The following is a 22,415-nucleotide window of genomic DNA, read 5'->3' on the forward strand; positions in this document are numbered from 1 at the left end:
ACATACTTTATATGTGGGACACCTACTACAGCATGGCTTGGATCTGAACCAGCGAACCCTGGCCCCTGAAGTGGAATGTGCGCACTTAACCGCTGCACCACTGGGCTGGCCCCCATCAAGTAGTTATTGAAGTACTACAATACCACTTTTCAGGCGGCGTATACACCTGGAGCAGTTGGCCTGTCTTTTCAATTAACCTCACCTTCACTCTGTTTAGAACACATTCGAGCCATTCTTTCATTGGTCATTAAAAATGAAACTGAAATCTTTCAAAATCAGTTGTAAGGCCTTCAAAGTATAGTTCTGAAAATTTGGTAAGCATAAGTCCAGAAGGAAGAAAGACAAGGTAAATGAAGATAAGTAGAAATTTATTAAGATCTGCTAAATAACCCGATAGCTTATGGAATATCTGAAAATGTCTGAATATTTTGTTATGGTATACAGCAAGGGTTGATAAACTATGGCCCACAGGCCAAATCTGACTTGCTGCCTGTTTTGTAAATAAAGTTTTATTGAATTACAGTCATTCTTATTTATTTATGTACTGTCTATGGCTGCTTTCATGCTATAATAGAGTTGAATAGTTGCATTGCAATAGAAACTGTATGGCCCAAAAGTCTAAAATATTTACTATCTGGTCCTTTGCAGAAAAAGTTTGCTGACTTTTAATATAGTGACAGTCTGCATCTTGGTTAATCATCTTGCAGTTAAACTCTGCAGGTGAAATTCTTTATAGACTCACTCAAAATATCGATTGTTCTTAATTTCTAGTTCTTCCTATAGAAAGATATCTTTGTTGTTGGACATTGTTTTGATCCTTCACAACAATACACTTTGAACCTGTGCCTTCAAAATGCTGAATGGCTGATTTGAGAGATTTCTTTATATATGCTTTTCTACCCCATTCTACTAGGAAAAACACACAATGAAAGAATTTGACAACCTGTCGTATTTTTAATACTCGTTAATTTGTAATAATGTTTATTTAGTCTTTTTTAATCCCAAATTCTGTTTTCCTAACCAGATCTCATTTTCAACTCATTAAATACACAAGTGACAACATTTTCTTAGTATAATTAAGGTTGTTGCTGAGGAACTTCATTAACGATATCATCATCTCATAGCATTGTTCAAATCGGTTAACTTAGTGTCCATGAAAGGACACTTAGTCTAGCAAAGGTTCAAATATGTTATATATTGTTATTCATAAAGAAAGCACCACAACTTCCAGTGTGTTCAAAAAGAATGGGAATTCCTATGAAAGACAATTGTAACCACCTGTTGTATTCAAAATGAATGTGAAACAGAACATAACAAGCAAAAAAGAAAAGTAAAACAAATCAGTTCTGAATGATCAGAAGAATACATTGTTGTGAATGATCAGAAGAATCAAGTTGTCACTATTGATTCAAAAAGAGATTGTAAGGGCCAGCCCAGTGGTGTAGTGGTTAAGTTTGCACAGCCTGTTTTGGCGGCCCAGGGTTCACAGGTTCAGATCGCGGGCGTGGACCTAGCACCACTAGTCAAGCCATGCTGTGGCGACATCCCACATAAAATAGAGGAAGATTGGTACAGATGTTAGCTCAGCAACAATCTTCCTCAAGCAAAAAGAGGAAGATTGGCAACAGATGTTAGCTCAGGGCGAAACTTCCTCAGAAAAAAAATAAAAGAGAGAGAGAGATTGTAATATTGGAATTAATCTTGGAAAAGGGCATGAACTTATTTTGGTAAAAAACTGAAATCCACAAACCAATGCAAACTGAACCTAAGAAGTCAGCATATTTGAGGGAGGAGGGTAAAGGGGTTGGAAAATGCAGCTGCTTTTGTTTGCCAGGCCCTGCTAAGGTCCTGGAAGGAGAACCCTTCAGTGTTTGAAATGTGCCTACTTGCAATACAAAACCTAACAAGTGTCCAACAATAGATTGTACCAAGTGTGGTTAAAATTTCCCTGAAAATGAAATTCTTCATTACTCTATATGGATGTTTATGTGCATATTTCTAATAAAAACAGTTAACATTTTTAGAATGTTCTTCCCTTTACAAATCACTGTGATATATTATTTAATCCTCAGGAAACCATATAAGGTAGGTATTATTACAAAAGCAATGGTCTTAGTTTGAAGAAACAGGATCAGCTAGAGGACCATTCAAGGTCGCACAACTACTTCGTGGCTGTAAGTCAGACTAGAATCCTGCTGCCTCTTGATTCCCAGGCCAGCACTCTTTCCACTACATCTTTCAAAATATCATGAACTCTATCTTTATATAGACCAGTGAGGCTCAATATTTATGAGCACGAGCCTTGAAGTCCAACAGGCGTTGTTTGATCCTTCATCTACCCATATGTGTTGTGTGAGCTCACTGTGCCTCAGTTTTCTTCTCTTAAAAAAGAAAAGCATAGAATTAAAACAACCTACCTTATTCAGAGCTGTTCCAATATTTTAATGAAACAACAGCATATGGCATGCACTAAATAGCCAGTAAATAGTCAATATTATTGTAAGAACACATTAGCTAGATTAAGCAGATCTAATTAGAAATTTTGCCTCACTTATCTGGTTATTTTAGGGAAAAGGCATTTCAGGCCCTTCTGTCACCATTCCCTACTTGTATTCAAGAGCCAGCACAAGGGACAGTACAAAATATAAGAAAGAGGTGCCAGCTTAAAATACTATTTGGATATAGATATCTGGACGTTGCTATTATGAAAGGTCATTAATAGAGTCAGCATCTAAGACAAAGAATATAAAGTGTAATCATTGCTGTGTGTGGTTATTGATAGTTATTAATCACAGTTTAATTATTTATAGGAATGTTTAATGAATGCCGTCTCTATTCCACAGAGGCTATTCATGCACTAGTAATGGAAAAAAATAAAAGACATCCATTTCTAAAGAATAACATCTGGGACTCTCTCAACTGTTAAATTATTTCAATTATTTTCCACTGCCTTAAAAAAATCAAACAGATGAAGGGGTATATAATCGTCTCGGTGACCGTATCCACCTTCATCCAAAGCAAATCAAAGCTACTAGAATAGAAAGGAACGGACTGAATTATTGAACCAGATTTGTGGTAGACCAAGAGATGACCTCCAGAAAAAACTTCAACTTCTGCCTCTTAATTCAATACAAATTCCTAATTATTTTTGATCAATATGGATAGATTTTTGAACTTTAACAGATATGCAATGTCCTTTGCTAACAATTGTTCAACTAGAAGAAGGGAGCCAAGGTAAATCCAGAGAGTAAAAGTTCTTAATTAGAGGGAAAGAGACACAGACTCTGGGGAAAGTTCAGTTATATTCACACATATGTGAATGTATGTGTATTTATATATGAGCACGAACACAGGCACTTAATTAAATATAGGTATCTAAGGCTAATTATCCAAAGACTTGCATTTAATTTCATTCTTGACTCTGTCACCAACTAGATTTATGATGTTGGACTGGTTGCTTAAACTCAGCCAATTTCTTTAATTATAAAATGGGAATATTAATACTTATATTGCCTCTCTGATACCATTTGAAATAATTTATGTGAAAGTCTTTCCTGCTTTGCAAAGCAGTACACTTGAATAAAGGCTTGCTGGATTTTTATCTATGCAAATAAAAATAATCAAAATTTTAAATATTTGCCTTAGGTGATCCGGAAAGGAGAAGTCAGCTGTTGTTGGACCTGTACACCTTGTAAAGAGAATGAGTATGTCTTTGATGAGTACACCTGCAAGGCATGCCAGCTGGGGTCCTGGCCCACGGATGACCTTACAGGTATATGTATCACAATGTCAGCATTGGTGCATCCCTCAAAAATCAACTGGAAAACGACACAGACATGGCAGAAGGGGGTCGCATCTCCAAGTATTTCTCATTTTGGTGGTCTTGTTTATATGGCAAAGAATTCCCTTAGGAACAAAAGCCTTCCTGACAGCTGGGCTAACCACAAAAATCATTAGATCTCAGAGAGAGATTGACCCATATTCCCACGCTCACCCCCAAACTAGATCAGAAGCCCTAGGTTTCCTTTTAGGCGTTTTCAGCCCATCCTCAGGATATGCCCAGGAGTTCCCAAGCAGAGCCCGTGTTAACTGTTATTTGAGGTGGAGAGAGGGGTATTAGCCAAGCAGAGACTAAAATAAGTCATGACATAGCCAAGAGCAAAAAGGTCGAACAGAATTGGGTGGAAGTTGGTCTAAAACTCTTTGCTTCTCTTAGTGCTTTTCTTTAATCTAAACTAGGAACCTCCAACTAATGAGTTTTCAAATAATGTTAGCACAGGGCAAGACTCATTTCTGCTTGTTTTTTGGGTTTTTTGGTTTTCCTTTTTTTTTGGCTTTTGTGTTGTGGTTTGGGTGTCTTTTTTTTTCTCCAAAAATGTTAAGAAATATGTCATTGTGTTCTCAAGATTATATTTCATAGCTATTTCCAATTTTCACAATATGAGAATCGAATATTATGCATTCTTTCTTTCCAATTTAGTCAATAAACATTTATTAAATGCATATCACATGCCCATTTGCTTACTGCTGAAATAAAAATATAGAAATAAAGATACCACCTCTATCTTAAAGAAGTTAATGAGAGAAGCAAAAAGGTAAAAATATAATTACAATATAATAAAAGGACATAGATTTGTGGACATGAGTATGAGGAGGGCCCTATGAAACTGAGTTTGCAAGAAAAATAAGATCAAAAACATTCCAGGTGGAGGGCCCACGACATGGTATGTCAGGTCAGCTAGTGGTTTTATAATTAAGATGGATTTATCACAAAACTCCTAGAGGCTAGAAGACTATAATGTCATCAGTGTTCGACTCCATCCCTCACAGGATGAGAGATTATCCACGGTAGTTGTACTGGTTTATTCCAAAAGCTTGGTTCTAAAACTCCTGTGATCCTGGGCCTTTTGAGACCAGCTCACATTAAGCTTTGTTTTCAGTGATTGGTATTTATGCAAAAGACTTTCTTTTCTTAAAAAATAAAAAATTCTGATTTAATAAAACACCCAAGTGCCTTATGATAGCATTTGAGTCCTATTTTCACCATTAGACAATGAGCTTTCTGATACTCATACACATCCTGGTACCCTCAGAGCCAACTCAGTGCTAAACACAAAGCCTTCAACCAGTTTAGAGGAACAGATGAACTACAGCACGCGCGCGCGTGCGCACACACACACACACACACACACACACACACATAGAGTACAAATGTCAGAAAGAAAAAACAATAGTATTGGCTTCCTTGGAAGGGTGCTGACGAGAAGTACTGGTGATCTTTTTCTTTATACTATTTTTCTACCTTTTATTTTCTAATTTCTGACATTAATGTGGATTATCATTAAATTGAAAAACTATCTTGCGGATTCAACTATCTGCATGGCTAAGCACCTTGAAAGTGAATATGTAGATGTAATTTTTTGTCCTATGTTTCGTAAAATCATGTTACTGACAATGAACATGGTCTGCTTTTTCATTCATTCAACAGAGAAGTATTTTATTATTACTATTTGCATTATACTAATAGGTGCTGGAGAAATTGAAGTTAAAAAACAAACATGGTTCCTATGTCATTTGGTCCCCATAACATAGTTCTTATATATTTTACCATCTTGTTGGGAGAGAGACATTCACCACACACATTCTCTCTCTCTCTCTCTCTCTCTCTCTTTCTCTCTCATACACACAGACACACACACACGCATAGACAAATTGTTCTAAGTAATATGAAGTAAAAGAACAAGTGAAAATATTATGGAAAATGTAATTTAAATTTGTGGTCATAAAAATCTCTCTGAAGAAGTGAGAATTAGCTGAGACCTGATAAATTGAAATAGCTAGCAAAGAATGGTGAGAAAGGCACTTCTGGCTGAGGAAAAAGCCCATTTGAAGCCCTTATATGGGTAAGCAAATGGGAAAATGGTGTCAGAAGGGATGAGAAAGGGAGCAGGGGCCAGATCTTACACAGCCGTGTAGAACATGTTCCTGATTTGAGTGACTAATGTTAAGTGCAATGAGAAACTATTGCAGGGCTTGTGGTAGAAGAAGAAAACGTGATTGGATGTATATTCTAAAAGTACCATCCTGGTGGCCGTGAGGGAGAATAATCTGGAAGGGATGGCAAGTGGAAGCAGGGAGACAAGTTGGTTGACAAGTTGCCATAGCAGGCAAGAGTTTTCGGTGGACTAAACAATGCATCCAAAGAGTTGAGATATCCTTTGAAGTAGAATCAACAGGAGGTAGAGATGAATTGGCTGCAGTAGATATTACATAATGCTAACAAATTTTCTGCCTTGAAGACTGGGAAAATAAATACATTCTTTGATAAAGAGCAATAGTTTGGCTTTAGGCAAGATCAGTTTGAGATGTCTTCGAGATTTTCAAGTATGAATTAATTAATTTAACAAATTAAGGCCTTAGTTTGTGCCAGAAAATTTAACAGGTACTGGAAATACAAAATTTAGTCTGTTTCCAAGAAATTTATAATCTAGTGGGAGAAAAGCATGCTAACAGGTAACAACACAGCGTACTGTGTGCTGGGGGTGAGGAATGAACCAAGGATTATGGAGAAATGGATGAGGGCATACCTAACCCTGGAGAAGTGGGAAAGCTTTAATCTCAAGGCATAATCTTGAAGCTCACTTTAAAAAAAGTGAAAAAGATCATATTAGAAAGAGTGTGCAGTATCAAGGCTATTAATGGCACCATCATTCTCCCTGTTGCCCCAACCCAAAAGAAGTGAGTCACCTTAGATTCTTCTCTATTCCTGGGCACACATATCCAGTCACTTATCAAGCCTGGCTAATTGAATCACTAAATATTCTTAGTCCCTCCCTGCTCTCCATTTGTACAACTCTTCCCTTGAACAGGTTCTCTTCATCTCACATTTGACTCTTGTAGTCATTTCTCATTTCCCTGCTCCCAAATTTATGCCACATGCCTCTAAGTCCACTTTTTACCTTGCTACTGGATAATCTATCTAAACTTGAGATTTGTCCCTTTTGTTTCACTGCTCAATGCTTACTAATGGTTTCATATCTCTACAGGATATATTTCAAGCTTTTTAACATGGGATACAAAATTCTTTCTCTCTCCCACCCTCCTACGATCTTTACAGTTTCAACCACCAGCACCTTACAACTCTCATTTTACATTTTAGTATCAAGGGCTGCTTATAATTCTCATCTATACACAACACAACTTTATTCCTCTAAGTCTGTACGTGTTATCTTCTTTCTTTATTTGAGTAACTCCCACTCACCCTTCCTTACTCTGCTCAGATGTCACCTTCTCGATGAAACCTTCTTTGATTACCTAGTCTGATCAGTCCCCTATTCTGTATTTCTAAAGCAAATTTTGCTTCCCTTTTTAAATCATTTTTCAAATTAGATATTAATGACCTATATCCTTATCTGCCTCCCCTGCTGAATCATTAGTTTCTCAAGGATATAACTGTGTCTCAATCATATTTGCATTCCCAGCATCTAAAACAATGTCTGGCATACAGTTGGCACTCAGTAAATGTGTGGCCTGCAGTAAAATTATGGGGAGTGTTACAAATGAAGATGAAAGTAGGTATTAGGGCCATCCTATGAAGAAAGCCTTTAACAAGGCATTTGGACTTTGTCCTGTAGACAGTATGGGACCAGTGCAGGTTTTCAACCAGAAAAATGAAATGATTTTCTTCTAGCTATGTGCATACATGTGAGTATGCGTGTGTGGGGTTAGGAGTAGGGAAAGGTGGAGGGATGGAGAGGGAATAAAGGCCAAGCCTGGAAAGGTCTCCACATTGATATTATGTGAAGTTTAACCTTTAATTGAGATCTACAGCCTTTTCCAAAGAGCCTGTAGCTGTTTGCGACCCTATCTCACTCACTCTGATTCGAAGTAACAGATCACTTGGAGCTGCTAGCCGGAAGACAGCTCTTATGGCTTCTGCTATTCCAAAGCCTGCCAAGACATGCTTGGGGCTGGCTTCAGGGAATATTATAACCCTTTCTTCTACTCACTTAGCTTATAGTTACCCCACCTCAGCCTGTAACATGACAGCTCAGGTCACACTTAGGTCAGTGGCTTTATTGTGATAATGGCAACTAACACATACATAATGTTTCCAATGCACCAGGAACAATTTGAAGCATTTTACAAATGTTAATTCATTTAATCCCAACACAGCTCTATAAAATTGTTAGCATCGTTGAGAGATCTGAGCCCACTTCGAATTGAATAATTGTTTAAAGAAACAACTAGGCGTGGCAATCAACTGACATTAATGTCTATCTATATATTTATCCATGTACTTGTATATATGTATATATCCATAGAAAGACGTCTGAAATGAAGGTTACCTACTATTAAGAAAAGATGTTAATGAGTGGTGGGATCGTGGGTTACTTTTTTGTACACACATATCCATACATATATGTGTGTATAAACATATATGAATATAATATTGAATTACGAGGATGTATTTTCATCAAAAAAGTCATTAAAATAATTTTTAAGATAATCTCTGTGGGAGGGGAAAATTCCCCCCTTCCCCTCTTGGTTCTTATGGCTGGTCAAATAATTAAAATGACAGAAGGCAGGTTAACAGGAGAAAATCAAATAAAGTTTAACATGTATGTATGGGGAATTCACATAAGCGTGAAAAATTCCAAAGACAGTCAGACAATATGAGATATGCATATCATTCTGGACTAAGGAGAAGGGGGCAGGGGTCTGGGCATTCAAGGGGAAAGGAAGCAACTTACAGGAAGATGAAAACAGTTAGTGTTTAGTAAACAAATGTTTGTTGGGCCATCTAGATTCAGTGGGACACAGAGAGGACTTTGATCCAAGGGGCCTAGCTGGGTTCCTCCCTGTCTGCCATACCCGGTTCACGTTATACTATAGTTATCTGTGATGATAGCTCCTTCCTGAAACAAGCTCTCTCCCTTAAATTCTTTTAGGCAGTTAGGGGGAAGGTCAAAATTTCTTCTGAGTCTTTTGTTCATAAAAATAATCAGAGGCTAGCCCAGTGGTGCAGTGGATAAGTTCACACGTTCCACTTCGGCGGCCCAGGGTTTGCCTATTTGGATCCCAGGTGCGGACATGGCACTGTTTGGCAAGCCATGCTGTGGCAGGCGTCCCACGCATAAAGTAGAAGATGGGCACGGATGTTAGCTCAGGGCCAGTCTTGCTCAGCAAAAAAGAGGAGAATTGCCAGCAGATGTTAGCTCATGACTAATCTTCCTCAAAAAAAAATAAATAAACAATCAAGCCAGAGGCCAGCCCTGTGGCATAGTGGTTAAGTTAGATGTGCTCTGCTTTCGCAGGCCAGGTTCACAGGTTTGGATCCCAGATGTGAACCTACACCGCTCATCATCCATGCTGTGGCAGCAACCCACATATAAAGTGGAGGAAGACTGGCACAGATGTTACCTCAGGGCTAATCTTCCTCAGCAAAAAAAATAAATAATTAAATAATAAGCCAAAGAGACACATATTGGGGTGGCAAATTCTGCTCTCCTACACCATATTCTCAACAGCCATCATAAGTTGGTGGGAACCAGGAGCCAGGAATTAGGAAGAGAGAGAAAGAGAATCTGGCATGAAAACCAGGAAAAAAAGAAAGAAAGAAGATTATAAATGGAGGATGAGACAGAATATAGTGTCTCTAATTTGACTTATTTTCATCGTGGACAGCAAGTACTCACTCTTTGTCTAACAATCTTCACGTATCTATGTTAGCAGTGAATAGGATAAGCAGGAGCCCTGCCCTCAAAGAGATCATCATCCAAAATACCGACAAGTAATAATAAGATATTGAGTGTTAACAACAGGGAACAACAGAATGGTGTAGGACCCTGTATCAGTGGAAGCTGCTCAGAAGAGGTTTAAAGTTGCCTCTTCAGTGAACTACATGCATGCGAAACTTAAAGATGGAAATTGGCCAAACTAAAATGAAACAGAAGAGTGTTTTGGACATAGAATACAGGAGCTGAGGAAGAGTTGAGAGTACGGGGCAGAGGGGAATGAGACGGGCTAGGCAAAGGCCACCTCTTGGAGGGCTTTGTAACCGTGGCAAATATTTTAAAGTTTATTCTAAGAGAAATTGAAAACCTTTATTTAGTCATTCAGTCATCTAGTCATTCATTCAACAAATGTATACCTAGCACTGCCTCTGTCCCAGGCAATGTTGTAAGTGCTGGAAACATTTTTATGACCAAAACATAAAATTCTCTGCCCTTATGATGTTTACATTGTAGTGGAGAGAATAGTTTTAAACCAAGCAATTATTATCTCCAGGAATATCAAGAAAGTGAATAAGAAAGAAAACACAATCATGATGGACTGCTTTATAAATATCATTCACATGGGCACAATGTAAATAGTGAATGTTGTTTACAAACATGAACAGGAAGGATACTGATTTCAGAATAGTAGTTTCATCTGGAGAGAGAGAAGGGAGGAAGAGAGGGAGGCAGACGGGAGTTACAAAGCAGGTTTAAATTATATCTGTAAACTCTGTGTGTGTGTGTAATTTGAAACAAATATGACAACATATCAACATTTGTTAAATCTGGAGTTTTTAAATTTTTTTCCCATTTTTTTTCTTTTTTGTTTTTTGTGGAAGATTAGCCCTGAGCTAACATCTGCCACCAATCCTCCTCTTTTTGCTGAGGAAGCCTGGCCCTGAGCTAACATCCATGCCCATCTTCCTCTACTTTAGACGTGGGACCCCTACCACAGCATGGCTTGTCAAGCGGTGCCATGTCCACACCCAGGATTCAAACCGGCGAACCCTGGGCCTGCGAAGCAGAACATGTGAACTTAATCACTTTGCCACTGGGCTGGCTCCTTAAATCTGAATTTTTTTATGTTTGTTCTATACTTCCCTGCATGTTTAAAAATTTTATATTTAAAATACTCCATACTATTTGAGTTATTTAAATATTAAATTTAAAAACAAAGACTAAATCAGGCATTTTAAAAAGAGGATAAGAAAACTACAGTAAGGAAATTTTGCAAATCACAATGTGAATCCATTGGTGGTTTGGACAACAATGATGCAGTGGGAATAAAGAGCAATGAAAAGATCTGATTAGGAATTAAAACCAAGAGGAGGAGGTCATTGTCTCCCTGAGAGAAGAGGGTAACTACAGCGTGATCTCATTTGAGAGAGGAAGGAGGAAAAAATTAGTGGAAGGCAACGATTTAGGCTAGACGCTCAGAGAATTCCCTAGAAGCTTCCGCCAAGACAACTTTTTCATTGCACACCATTCCCTATCAGATATATGCAAAAATTGTCCTAGAAAGAATCTTTCATTTGTTTTCTCTCAAAGAATTCAGGATGGCGTATAAGTAGCAGATTCTTAGCTCCCCAGTCCAAAGCCAAAGCCATGGAAAGCCTTCCAGGTGGGTTTGCCAGCACTGACAACCTTCCAACAAGCCCAAGGAAAAGGAAGAAGCGAAAGTAATGTGGCTTTCAAAAAATAACTCAGGGGGAAGCTTTCTGACAGGAAGTTAGAATGAGTTCCTGCTTTTCACTCCCCAAGAAATGTACCTTTTTTATTTTAAGTGCAAAGCTGTAAAATAGAAGGAAGGCAGTGCAGATCAACATTTTAATGTCAATAGGAACATTCTCTGGCAAGTTCCTCTGGTTCCCTGAGTTACCTAATTGCTTTGGAGGTTGGAACCTTTGTATCTTACTCAAGGGGAAGAAAGAGAACAGAAAAGGAAGTTGGTGGGAACCTGGGAGGGAGTGGAGGATGAGCTCCAAGGGGGCGGAACCACTGACAAGGTTTATAACTCTAGCATTTGACTTACTCTGTTCTGACAAATAGTTACTTCATTTGTGTTCCTCAGTTTGTCCCACTTTTCTTGGGACTTCATTTTGCCCTTTAATAAATAAGTACATTAAATAAGAACATGAGGAGAATTGCTTTTCGTTATCAATAATTATAACTAGCTTAAGCATTATCCTTTTGAATCCAATGAGGTAGATATTATTATTTTACAATTGAATTAATTGAGACCCAGGAAGGATCTGTATATTGCTCAAGATGACAAAACTGTTGGAAAATCAAGCCCAGGTACTGTGACTCCACTGATTTATGCTACACCACCTGCCTTTCTCCACGATCACATTTTGGAGCCCCATATTTTCAGGAAATTGTAGGAAGAAAAAATTCAACTTTCAAGTCACATGTTAATTATCTCCAGGTTGCACTGATATTTTTCATTTCAAATGTGCTGGCTATTTGATTATTATGATTCAATTTGGACAAGGAAAGGGGTAAAAAATCCTTACCATTTATTAAATATTATGTGTTTCTGGTTCTTTAGGGAAAATCTATTATGAGTTTAGATGAGAAATGTTTATTTTATTATAATTATAATAAATAGTTCCTGTTAATATTGAAAATAGAACGGGTTTTCAAAATGGTAACCTCTAATTTCTTGGCTTCTAGGTTAGGGAGTAATCTGAATAGGAACATATGCCATACAGCTGATTATCCTAGCATTCATTCATTCATTCAGCAAAAGCTCTTTTATCAAGTTTGTACTGTTTTCAACACTGTGCTGGTTTCTGTTGAGGAGATATAAATAGGAGGTGTCTGACCTTCCATTTATATGGAATCAAATGTCCATAGTAGAGGAAAGCTGACTTTAGTAATTGCCTTAAGAGTACTATAACATAGGATGCATCCAATAATTGAACCATATGCCAGGTGCAGTGGTGGCACAAAAGATAGAAGTATTCATTAGCAAATAGTTTCAACTGGGTGCAAACACAGCACTGGGCACTGGACACACAGTATTCATGGAGCCACAGTTCCTACCCAGAAGTATCCTAGAGCCCAGACAGACACACACACAAATAAAGAGGCAGTTTCAATACATTAAGAATGCTGGGCATATAGTAGAACATGACAATGTTTGTCTAATGAAGGAAAAAAAGAGACAGGAGGAAATAAAGGAAAGAATGAATGAGCAAACAAAGAAACAAAAGGAAAGAATGAAGGAGGAAGGAAGAAAGTGCTAGAATGAGAGTAAGGTATGATTACTAAGAACATTGAGGAGAGAAAATTAACCAGGTCTTGGAAGTTTAGTAGTACCTTGTGGGAGGAAATGGAATCAATGCATGTGAAAATGAGAAGTCAACCAGGTGAAAAACAGGAATTTTGAAGCAGAAAGAAAAGACTCTAGGAACAATACAACGTGTCCTATTTAAGGAATGTGAATGTGTGTGTGTCTGAAAAGATTTTTTCCAATATGACAAAGCTATTCAGAGGCAAGTGAATCACTGTCTCACATTCACCTTTCTATTAAAGCCCATAGTATAGGAACCAACCTTTTCTGATACCTAACATCAGAATAGTGACCAGTTGTAAAAGAAAGTGATTACTTTGTTTAACAACAGAATTCCCAGGTCCAGGTGTGGCCCCGTGGCCAAGTGGCTAAGTTCACATGTTCTGCTTCATGGGCCCAGGGTTTCACAGGTTCAGATCCTGGGCATGGACCTAGCACCACTCATCAGGCCATCCTGAGGCAACATCTCACATAGCACAACCAGAAGTACCTACAACAAAAATATACAACTATGTACTGGGGGGTTTTGGAGAGAAGAAGAAGAAGAAAAAAAAAAGATGGGCAACAGATGTTAGCTAAGGTGCCAATCTTTAAAAAAAAAAAAAAAAGAAGAAGAGGGAAAGAAAAAGAATTCCCAGGTCCCTAAGCACTTTCTAGATTTTCTTTGTTAAGTTTGCTACATAAATACTCACCAATACAGTCTAAGGAAGATGAACTTAGGACAAATGTAGTAGAAAAAAATCACAGCTGAGAATACTGGCTGTGTGCAAATAAGACATGTCTGCAACAACTTATCTTTATTATCTTCTGACAACATAATGGTTTAAATCAAAAGGTTTTGGAGTAAGACACATCCATGTTCAAATCCACATGCCACCAAAGACTCATTGTGGGTCTTTAAGCAAATAAATCTCCTTCTCTGAGCTTCAACTTCCTCATCCATTAAATGGAGGTAATAGTAGCAACCAGTTCATATAATTATCAGGGAGATTAAACAACATACAATTAACTTAGTACCTGTTAACAGTTCAGTTATATTAACTATTATCACTCCAGTGTTAGTAAATTTTAAAAATATATAGCAATGAAAAATGAATATTGAGATGGATGGATTAATTTAAGAATGAGTAAAATGAATGAGAAAATTTGGAAAAAGTTCCAACCTCTCTCTATTGGATGGCTTAGAACACAGTAAACACTCAATAAATATTTGCTGAAGAAATAAATTACAGAGTGGAAGAAAGGAAACAAATCTCCTCGTATTGAGTGCCTATCATCCATTATAATAGGAACTTTGTATTCTGCCAGCTATCCTCCTTATACCCCAAAAAAGTTGGAATCATTATCTCCATTTTACAGAAAACTGAGATTGAAAATGTAAAATATCTGTGCTGTGGTGACACAGTAAGTAGCAGAAGTAAGGCTCAAACCTTACTGTGAAAGTCTTTCTGTAAAACTCATGCTTTTTCCTTGCTGTGAGGCTGCAAGTGTTGACCTTAAACAAATAGCCAGTTATTTCTCCAGCAAAAGTGGGTTTGAGATCAGCAAAGAATCACAATTCAGAGTCTGCAATCATGGTAAGGGCAAGTCCCCCAGCAGCAAGGGGAGGAGAAACTTATAGAGGGGAAGAGGAAGTTGGGAGGGCTATTGTAAACAAAGAGTCCATTGGAGAAAATGAGAGGTTGATGTCTAGTGGCTTTTCATTGGCTGAGTTGTGACAGTCTCTCATTGGCTGAACTTCTTGCCCATCAAGAAAAGGAAATCTTTCTTCTTCCTGTTGGGTTCTGCCATGGTCATAGGGTGTGACAGTGCCCCCTTTTGGCTTCCTGATTCTAATTTAATGAGGTTTCTGTTTATTAATTTTCAACAAGCAATATGGACATGACCGTGAATCACTGGATTCTTTCTGAAAGGATCTCTAAAATGCAGTGAAAAATTTTGTGCAGTGGTCCATTTCAAACAATGAGCTTGATCAAGTTATTTCAGTTAATACTCAAAAGAACAATGATTCTTATTTTAATAAGATGCCAGGGCTCATACACTGATAAATTGGAAAGTGCTTCTTCCAATTCCCCAATTCTCGTTAACTTATAAATTTGTTTATCATACCAGATGAGTCAAAAAGATGGTTTATTTATAGATGTAAACACCATTTACTCCAGGGGAAAAAAAAATTCTAAAAGGTCCTGTCTCAGTGGAACGTCTCAAAACAGGTCCTCAAAGAGAACATAAACCTGTTTTCATCTTGCCAGAAATTATGCAGTGAAAAATGTGCATTGTATTCTTCACAATGATAAATTTGTGGTCTGGCCACAAATGGTGTCATTGTGGTCAAAAACCACTCTGATATAACTAGACTGAAAAAAATAATATGGTTTCATTGATTTCGGTTTTTGATAAAAATAGCTTAACCAAAATAAATTATCACATTTTCCCCTAAGAACATAAAACATTATAACACACTGCTTACCACTACATTATCTAACCCACTTGGAAAATGCTTCATAAAGCATTGGTATATTATATGAGTAATACAAAGCAGATAAATGTCTCCTATCTTGCCACCTCTTAAAAATCACATTAAGTTGAGTGAAAAATTCAGAGAGCATATGTGCTGCCTTGTACTTACAAACAATTTAAGACAATATAGTACCATTTACTTGGGGCTGTGTATATATAAACAAGCCAGAAGGATAAAATAGGCCTGGCTTTTCCCCAGAAGAACACAGGACAATCTAATAAAACACGTAGGCAATTTAGCAGATGTTGAGTCACTACTGTTTTATGCATATGCTCCTCCTTCTCCTCTTTTCCTCGCTTCATAAATATTATGCCACTGTTCAAGTCACATGTTGTTTTATATGGTCCTCACACTAACCCTTGAGATGTAAGCGGGAAAGTAGCATTATCTTCTCTCCTAAAGCTTTAACTGATTTCCCATCTGAACTCTCAGCAGTAATTCCCAGAGCCGTGATAATTCTCTTATGACACTGTATTACTGTGCTGTAGAGGTATTCCTCTCGGTACAGCTGATTTCTGCACTTAGGCTGTTTCTTTCACATTTCTTCCTTTGCCTTTTATTTTCCCCTACGTCCGTATTTCTCCTCCTATGCTTCCTTTCACTTGAATGCTCTTCAGTTCCAATCCTCCCTCAGCTCCCTGAACTTAAAATGCATGAAATATCGGTGCCTACCTCACAGAACGGTGTGGGTATTAAAGACAGTATGAAGGGTACGGTGCTCAGCACAATGCCTAGCAGAGGAGAGTCACAGAGCCTGAGCATTTGACCAGTACACTACTTTAAAGGCATAAATGATTGCCTGTGTCTCACCATGGTGTGGGCCCAGTGCCTTGAGTAGAGTAGGTGCTCAGTAATGTACGTGGAACTAAGAAGTGAGTGTAACGCTCCAGTTGTGCTAGATGAGCCATTTTCAATCTCTTTAATGGGTAAGACAAGGCACTAATATTGCCCCTTGTCTACTTTTCTTACATGTGTGGGATTTGCTCCCACATTTTCTTTTTAAAATAATTATGAGCATTTTAGTTACTTAAATATATAGCAGTAACTCAATTGAGGAATACTTACAACATCATGATACTTAAAATTCAGCATCTAGTAGGCTTGGGAAGAGAAATAGGAGGGAAAATCCATGGCAGAGCATGCGTACAATTTTGCAACCAGCCTTAATCCAGCCTTAGAACTGTCCTGGTATGTTTCAAAGGAAAAAAAAATCAAGATTGTGTCACATGATCTATGGGACACAGAAGGAATACTGTGGGGCCTAGACTGGGGCTGCAAAAACTCTCATAAAACCAGAAACCTTTTGAACATTTGGATGGAAGACCAGCCACAGGAGGAAAATGCTTTTTAGTATGCAGATTATTTGCAAAAAACTGCACAATTTTATAAGAATCTGACTAAAATTGGAGGAAAGGGACCCTGAAAAGAGTCTAGCGAGCCAGGAAATTAATAGAAATAAATAAAAATTAATTGTAAAACACTCATTATTGCTCATATGTGGACATTGATAGGTTTGAAAGTGATGACTTTGTTTTATTCTAGTAAAATGCAAAAATAGTTTTAAGCATTTTATAGACGCAGTCCTGAGAAATTGCTTCACTGACACTTTTTAAGTAATTGGTGTTTAATTTCTCATATGTGAATTTTTCTACAAGGATTTCTCCAGATTAAAGCCCTCATTATAGGGAGGGAATTCTGTATTATTTCCATTTTATGTACAGAAAAAATGAGACAATTAAATAGAGTAAAAGTCTCATATTCACAGGAATTATTTGTGCACAAGGTGAAAATGAAATGTGTGTCTCCTGATTCTTCAATTGTCCTCTTCATTGATGCAATCATTCATTCATTCATTCAAGCTAATTAACTGCCTGTCATGTGCCGGATACTGTGCTTGGCACTAGAAATACAACAAAAAACAAACAAACAGTCCCCTGTTCTCAAATTGCTCAGTCTACCATGTGAAGCAGACAAGCAAGCTTGCTATAAGCATAACGGTTGTGCTATTATTCACAAAAAAATGTTGTGCTAGCGCTGTGATAGATACAGGCCCAGGGAGCTGTGTGACCACATAGGAGGAACTGTCATTCAGGCTCAGATAATCAGAAAAGCCCTCCTGAAAGAGGATATGGAAAATGAAAGAATAAGGAGGAGCTAGCCAGGGAAGCGGGATGGGGAAAGGTAAAAAAAGGAGTGAAGTATTCCAGTCAGCACATTTGATTATATAAATTCATACACCGTGTTTTCCTCTCTTATTCATCTTCACTATGACCGGAAGTCATCTTGTTCAAAGCTGTTCCCTACAAATGTGCATCTGTGGTAATCCTTCCCGTTAGCACTCTGCAGTACTATGAAATCATTCTTTATGCCTCAATTATGAAATAAATCTTTGCATACAATTTCAAATTCCCCTGTAAAATATAACCAATGTCGAAGAACAAAAATGAAAACTATAGCCCTGAGTTGTCAGCTCTCTGGGGGAATTTCATTAAGGGAGTTTAAAACAAAAACACGTAATAAACCTTGAAAGGCGTGAAATAGGCTGGGTCCAAAGACAAATGGATGGCTGTGAGCCCCCTATATGGCCATGTTAGGCATGTCTCACAATCAATCCTTATTCTCTTGTGCTGTAGGTATTTGGTGCCCATTCAGAACAATTTCTACACTAGAAAACTTTAGGGACACAAAAGCAACATTTACCAATCAGTGTCTCTGGCCAGCGACCTTAGGACATATAGGCCAGGATGAGAACCTTGCTGAAGAGTTTGAACCAATGAGATTTCTCAAAAGGGAGCATGGATTTATGTCAAGATAACAAATATCAAATATTTATGCTACCACTAGCCCCGCCTTGGCCACGGCAGGCATTGTTATTTACTCATGATTCTCCTTCCCACTAAGTAGCCTCAGGGCCCCTTTCCCAGGGGCACTTGATTAGTTTGCTTTCCCTGATGTAGCATCAATCCATCAATCAAAAATTCCACAAGTTTTATTCTCAGCCCCAACAAGTTAGCCTATTAACCCTTCTATTGTCCCTCTGTGAAAGAGAATTAATGATACCACCTCACTTGCTTATTATGAAGACTACCTCCTATCCTAGAAAACATCTAGGATAGCGCCTGACATATAGGAGGCACTCAAACTAGGTTAGTTTCCTCCTCTTGTAAAATGCTGGCATAAACAGGAATAAGGTGGCTTCCTATGGAGGCAGTTTCCAACAAAACTTCCCTAACATTTTGGGTAGAGACCACATTTTTATTTGAGGGAGCGATCACGGTATGTTTTGTTTCATGCTAACGTGGTGGTAAAAGTCACTCAACTCTAGAATATGGCTTCCCTGCAGAGGACTTGGGGCCTTTTTTTTTTCTGGCCTAAAGTAAACAATGTTGCAGTTAATAGCCTTCTCGGGAACCGTGCATCTGAATTTCAGAGTTAGATGGCACTTCGATTTACTGCCTCCCTCTTTCCTCTATCCATAATTTCCAGATCCAATGAATTACTCAGAATTAGACTAATTAGTCAATCATAAAACATTTATCAATGCTTAGTTGGTATCAGGAATACTTCTAATGTGAAACATGTCACAAACTTAGGCAAAAGTAAGCCTTTGAGGTACTTAGTTTTGCCCTTTCTTGGTTATTAGAATCTTGACTAAAATTCGGGTATAATGCACTGACTTTAGACTTCTATCTATAACAGTACCAAACAGATCTGTAACTTGGAACTTTTTAAAGGTAACAAAAAGGTCTGTTGAGAATGATTTGACCCATATACCAGAATGAGAATTATATATTTTGATTATATAGTAAATATATTAATTCATAAGTTGCTATGGTAACCATATGAGTGAGGTACTGTGCTTAGTACTGGCATCCATTTGTGAGCAAAAGAGACAAAGTCCCTAATATAAGGGTGCTTATAACCAAGTAGAGAGGACAGACCTTAACAATATAACCTTCTCTCTCTCTCTCTCACAAACACACAGACAAAATAGACTATAATTATAGTAAGTGATACAAAGAAAAATAAGGTTACCTAAATATAACATACACACACACACTATTTCCACTTCTCCTGAACTTAGCTTAGGCTAGGTGAAGAGAAAATATTCAAGGATCAGGGATATGAACAATACAGAAAAAGTTCTGAGCCTGCATTCTTCTGATATCTCAGACTAACATCCTAGAGTTCCAAGTCCAGAGGGGTAAAGAGAGGAGGAAAGGCATTCAAACGGCCTACTGATGGAACAGATTGAAAGCAAGCACGATATTGTCAGTCACCAGTCAACACCTTGTACTCTGGGCAGATCTATTGCTCATGTTCCAAGGGACAGTCCCATAACAGCCCCATATCAGTTCTGTCTGTCTGAAATGGCCTGAGCAACAACTGAGGACCCATACATCTGATTCTCAGAGATTCTCAGCAGCAACTTCCTTTCCTCCAAAAATATACCAAGAATTACAGAGCTGGTTAAAGAGTTCCTACCTAGCCTGACTTACAGAATATCAGGAATCTGTCCCAGGATCTTTGCCTCCTCACTCCATCTGCCTGAACAGACACTTGAAACAAGGTTTGAAAGTGCAACAGTCTGAGAACTACTAACTACAGGCATATTACTCCTGTAAGACTAACACCCAAACCGTAAGCTTGTGCACCGGTCATTGCGGAGTAGTCATAGCATTTTTAGGTGTCCAGGAAATCAGTGGGCCGTCAGTTCTCCCATTAAATGTATGGGGAGCACATCAGTGGAATCAGAGGCTGAATGTGAATATACAGTTTCGGCTGCTCACTTTCCCTTTAAAAGAAAATGTGTTTTCAACATATGTCACTTTAAGCTATGAAAGGAAGGCTTGTACTACAGAATCGTAGAATATGGATCAAGCATGAAAGGGGAGGAAGGTGAGAAGTGGATAGCTACCTAAATAGATGTTATCAGAAAACAGCCCAAGGTTTTCTAATCTATGGCTCATCAGCATTTCTAGAAAGGAATGTAATGTGCCTCTTCTCAGAAACTCCAACATGCTGGTTAGGAAGGAACTTCACTGCATGATCAAGAGTCTTTAATCTAAAAAATGATAACGTGCTAAATTGATCAAATTTATAATAAAACTATAAAATATATATACTGTAGATTCTTAGTTAACCTCTATATACCCTTCCAGGAGGTAGTAACCTATTGGTACGCTAAAAGTACTTCCAAAAACTTAGCATTACACCAAGAATAAAGCAAAGATTAAAAAAAAAAAAAGGGGGAAATTAAAGAGGAAAATGCCCAGTAATTCACAGAAGAAAATAAAGAAGAGATTTAGGAAGAATAACAGGTTATTCAGGTGTTTGTAAACCAATGCACATTGGGATAGTAATCAATGAGAATTTAAATTTAGATCATAATAGGTTAGCATTATCTCAAAATTCTGAGATTTGGTAGAACATGTTCTATGATAGGAACACAGCACTGGAAGGATACCACCCCTTGATCCAAAGAAATAGATCTGCTACTAGTACAAGGCAAAAAATGTAAGAAAATGAGAAACCACGAGGAGCGATATCTGTAAACCTGAAGCTCAAAGCTTTGTGCAAACACTTTGGGTAGGAATTGAAAAAAAATAAGAAAAATTGAAGTGTTACTGTTAGAGGAGATATGGTGGGCCATCCAATTAACCACTTTCCTTATGTCTTCCTTGATATATCCTCTTCCTCCGCCATTCCTTAATGTTGGTGTTACGCCAGACCTCTAGGCTCTGCTCTCATCTATATCTATGAATTTCCTCCCTGATTGCATTTATTTCCGTGTCTCTTATTTCTACCTGTAAACAGATGACCCGTAAAGCTATAACTTCCACCCTAATATCTTTCTAAGCCTTTGCTTCCATCTGCTCAGTAGGTCATAGACACTTTGAACACCACATATCCAAACTGGAACTAGATATCATTCCCATAAAATGTGACCCTTTTCTTCCTACAGTCCTCATCTTAGTTTATAGCATTGCCATCAACTCGCTTAGCAGCCTCTCTCCTGACTTTTCTGTCTGTCTACCTCATACTTTCTTTCAATCCTAGCTCTGAAATGTCTTGGCCAGATGAATATTTTCTTCAGTAGAGTGAGTACTTTTAGTTTTTGCCCTATCATCCCTTGGCTATCCTTTTGAGACAGACTTCTGACCAGCTAATTTACCTCCAGTCTTCACCTGCCATCTGACCGCCTGCCTTTCTATCTTCCCCCACCACCAGTCCTGGCCTTGAGACAATGTAGTTCACAGAAGGCTTTAGGTAAGGTTAGAGTGATCACATCTTAGAATTATTATATAAGACATTCACACACTGGATGAGAAGTCAGCCAGATAATGTCTAAGGTTGGGTTGTCAACCAAGGACCAAGGACCAGGTATATAGTCATTGAGCTTGTTTATTCAAAATAAGATTCCTTTGTCCCACCCCAAATATGTTGATTCAAAATCTCATGAGTTTAGAGCCTTGAACTGTATTTTGTAGGCTCTCCAAGTGATTATGATGCACATCCGTTTGGGGAAATTCTAAGATCTTATCCAATTATAAGATTCAGTGATTATAACACTCTAATCAGAATCCAATTTGCTATTCCAAGAGAATAGTTACAAAAGTATTTTGTGCAATGGCAGCCTCATTAAACCAAACATAAAGCCTTCTGAGTGGTTCACGTTAAATGAAAAAACATTCATTTGAATGTATAAATTCTGGTAAATTTGTGAAAATAATCACATGCCTTATGCACATTTCCTCCAACACGTATATCTAAATGGGGTTTCACACATGATGTTAATGGATTTCACATGAAGACT

At 37.9% G+C, this 22,415-nt stretch overlaps 1 protein-coding gene across 6 annotated transcripts in view; it reads left to right on the forward strand.

Annotated features, from left to right (window-relative positions):
- Window positions 1-22,415, forward strand: part of GRM5 (glutamate metabotropic receptor 5) — a 474,085-nt gene that overhangs the window by 385,919 nt on the left and 65,751 nt on the right. For all 6 annotated transcript variants that reach the window (XM_023645596.2, XM_070273228.1, XM_023645593.2 and 3 more), the window contains one exon: window positions 3,646-3,772. In XM_023645596.2, the coding sequence (XP_023501364.1) occupies window positions 3,646-3,772 (127 nt within the window). The remainder of the gene's footprint in view (window positions 1-3,645; window positions 3,773-22,415) is intronic.

This window comes from Equus caballus, chromosome 7, assembly GCF_041296265.1.
Source record: "Equus caballus isolate H_3958 breed thoroughbred chromosome 7, TB-T2T, whole genome shotgun sequence".
In the NCBI taxonomy this organism is placed as follows: Eukaryota; Metazoa; Chordata; class Mammalia; order Perissodactyla; family Equidae; genus Equus; species Equus caballus.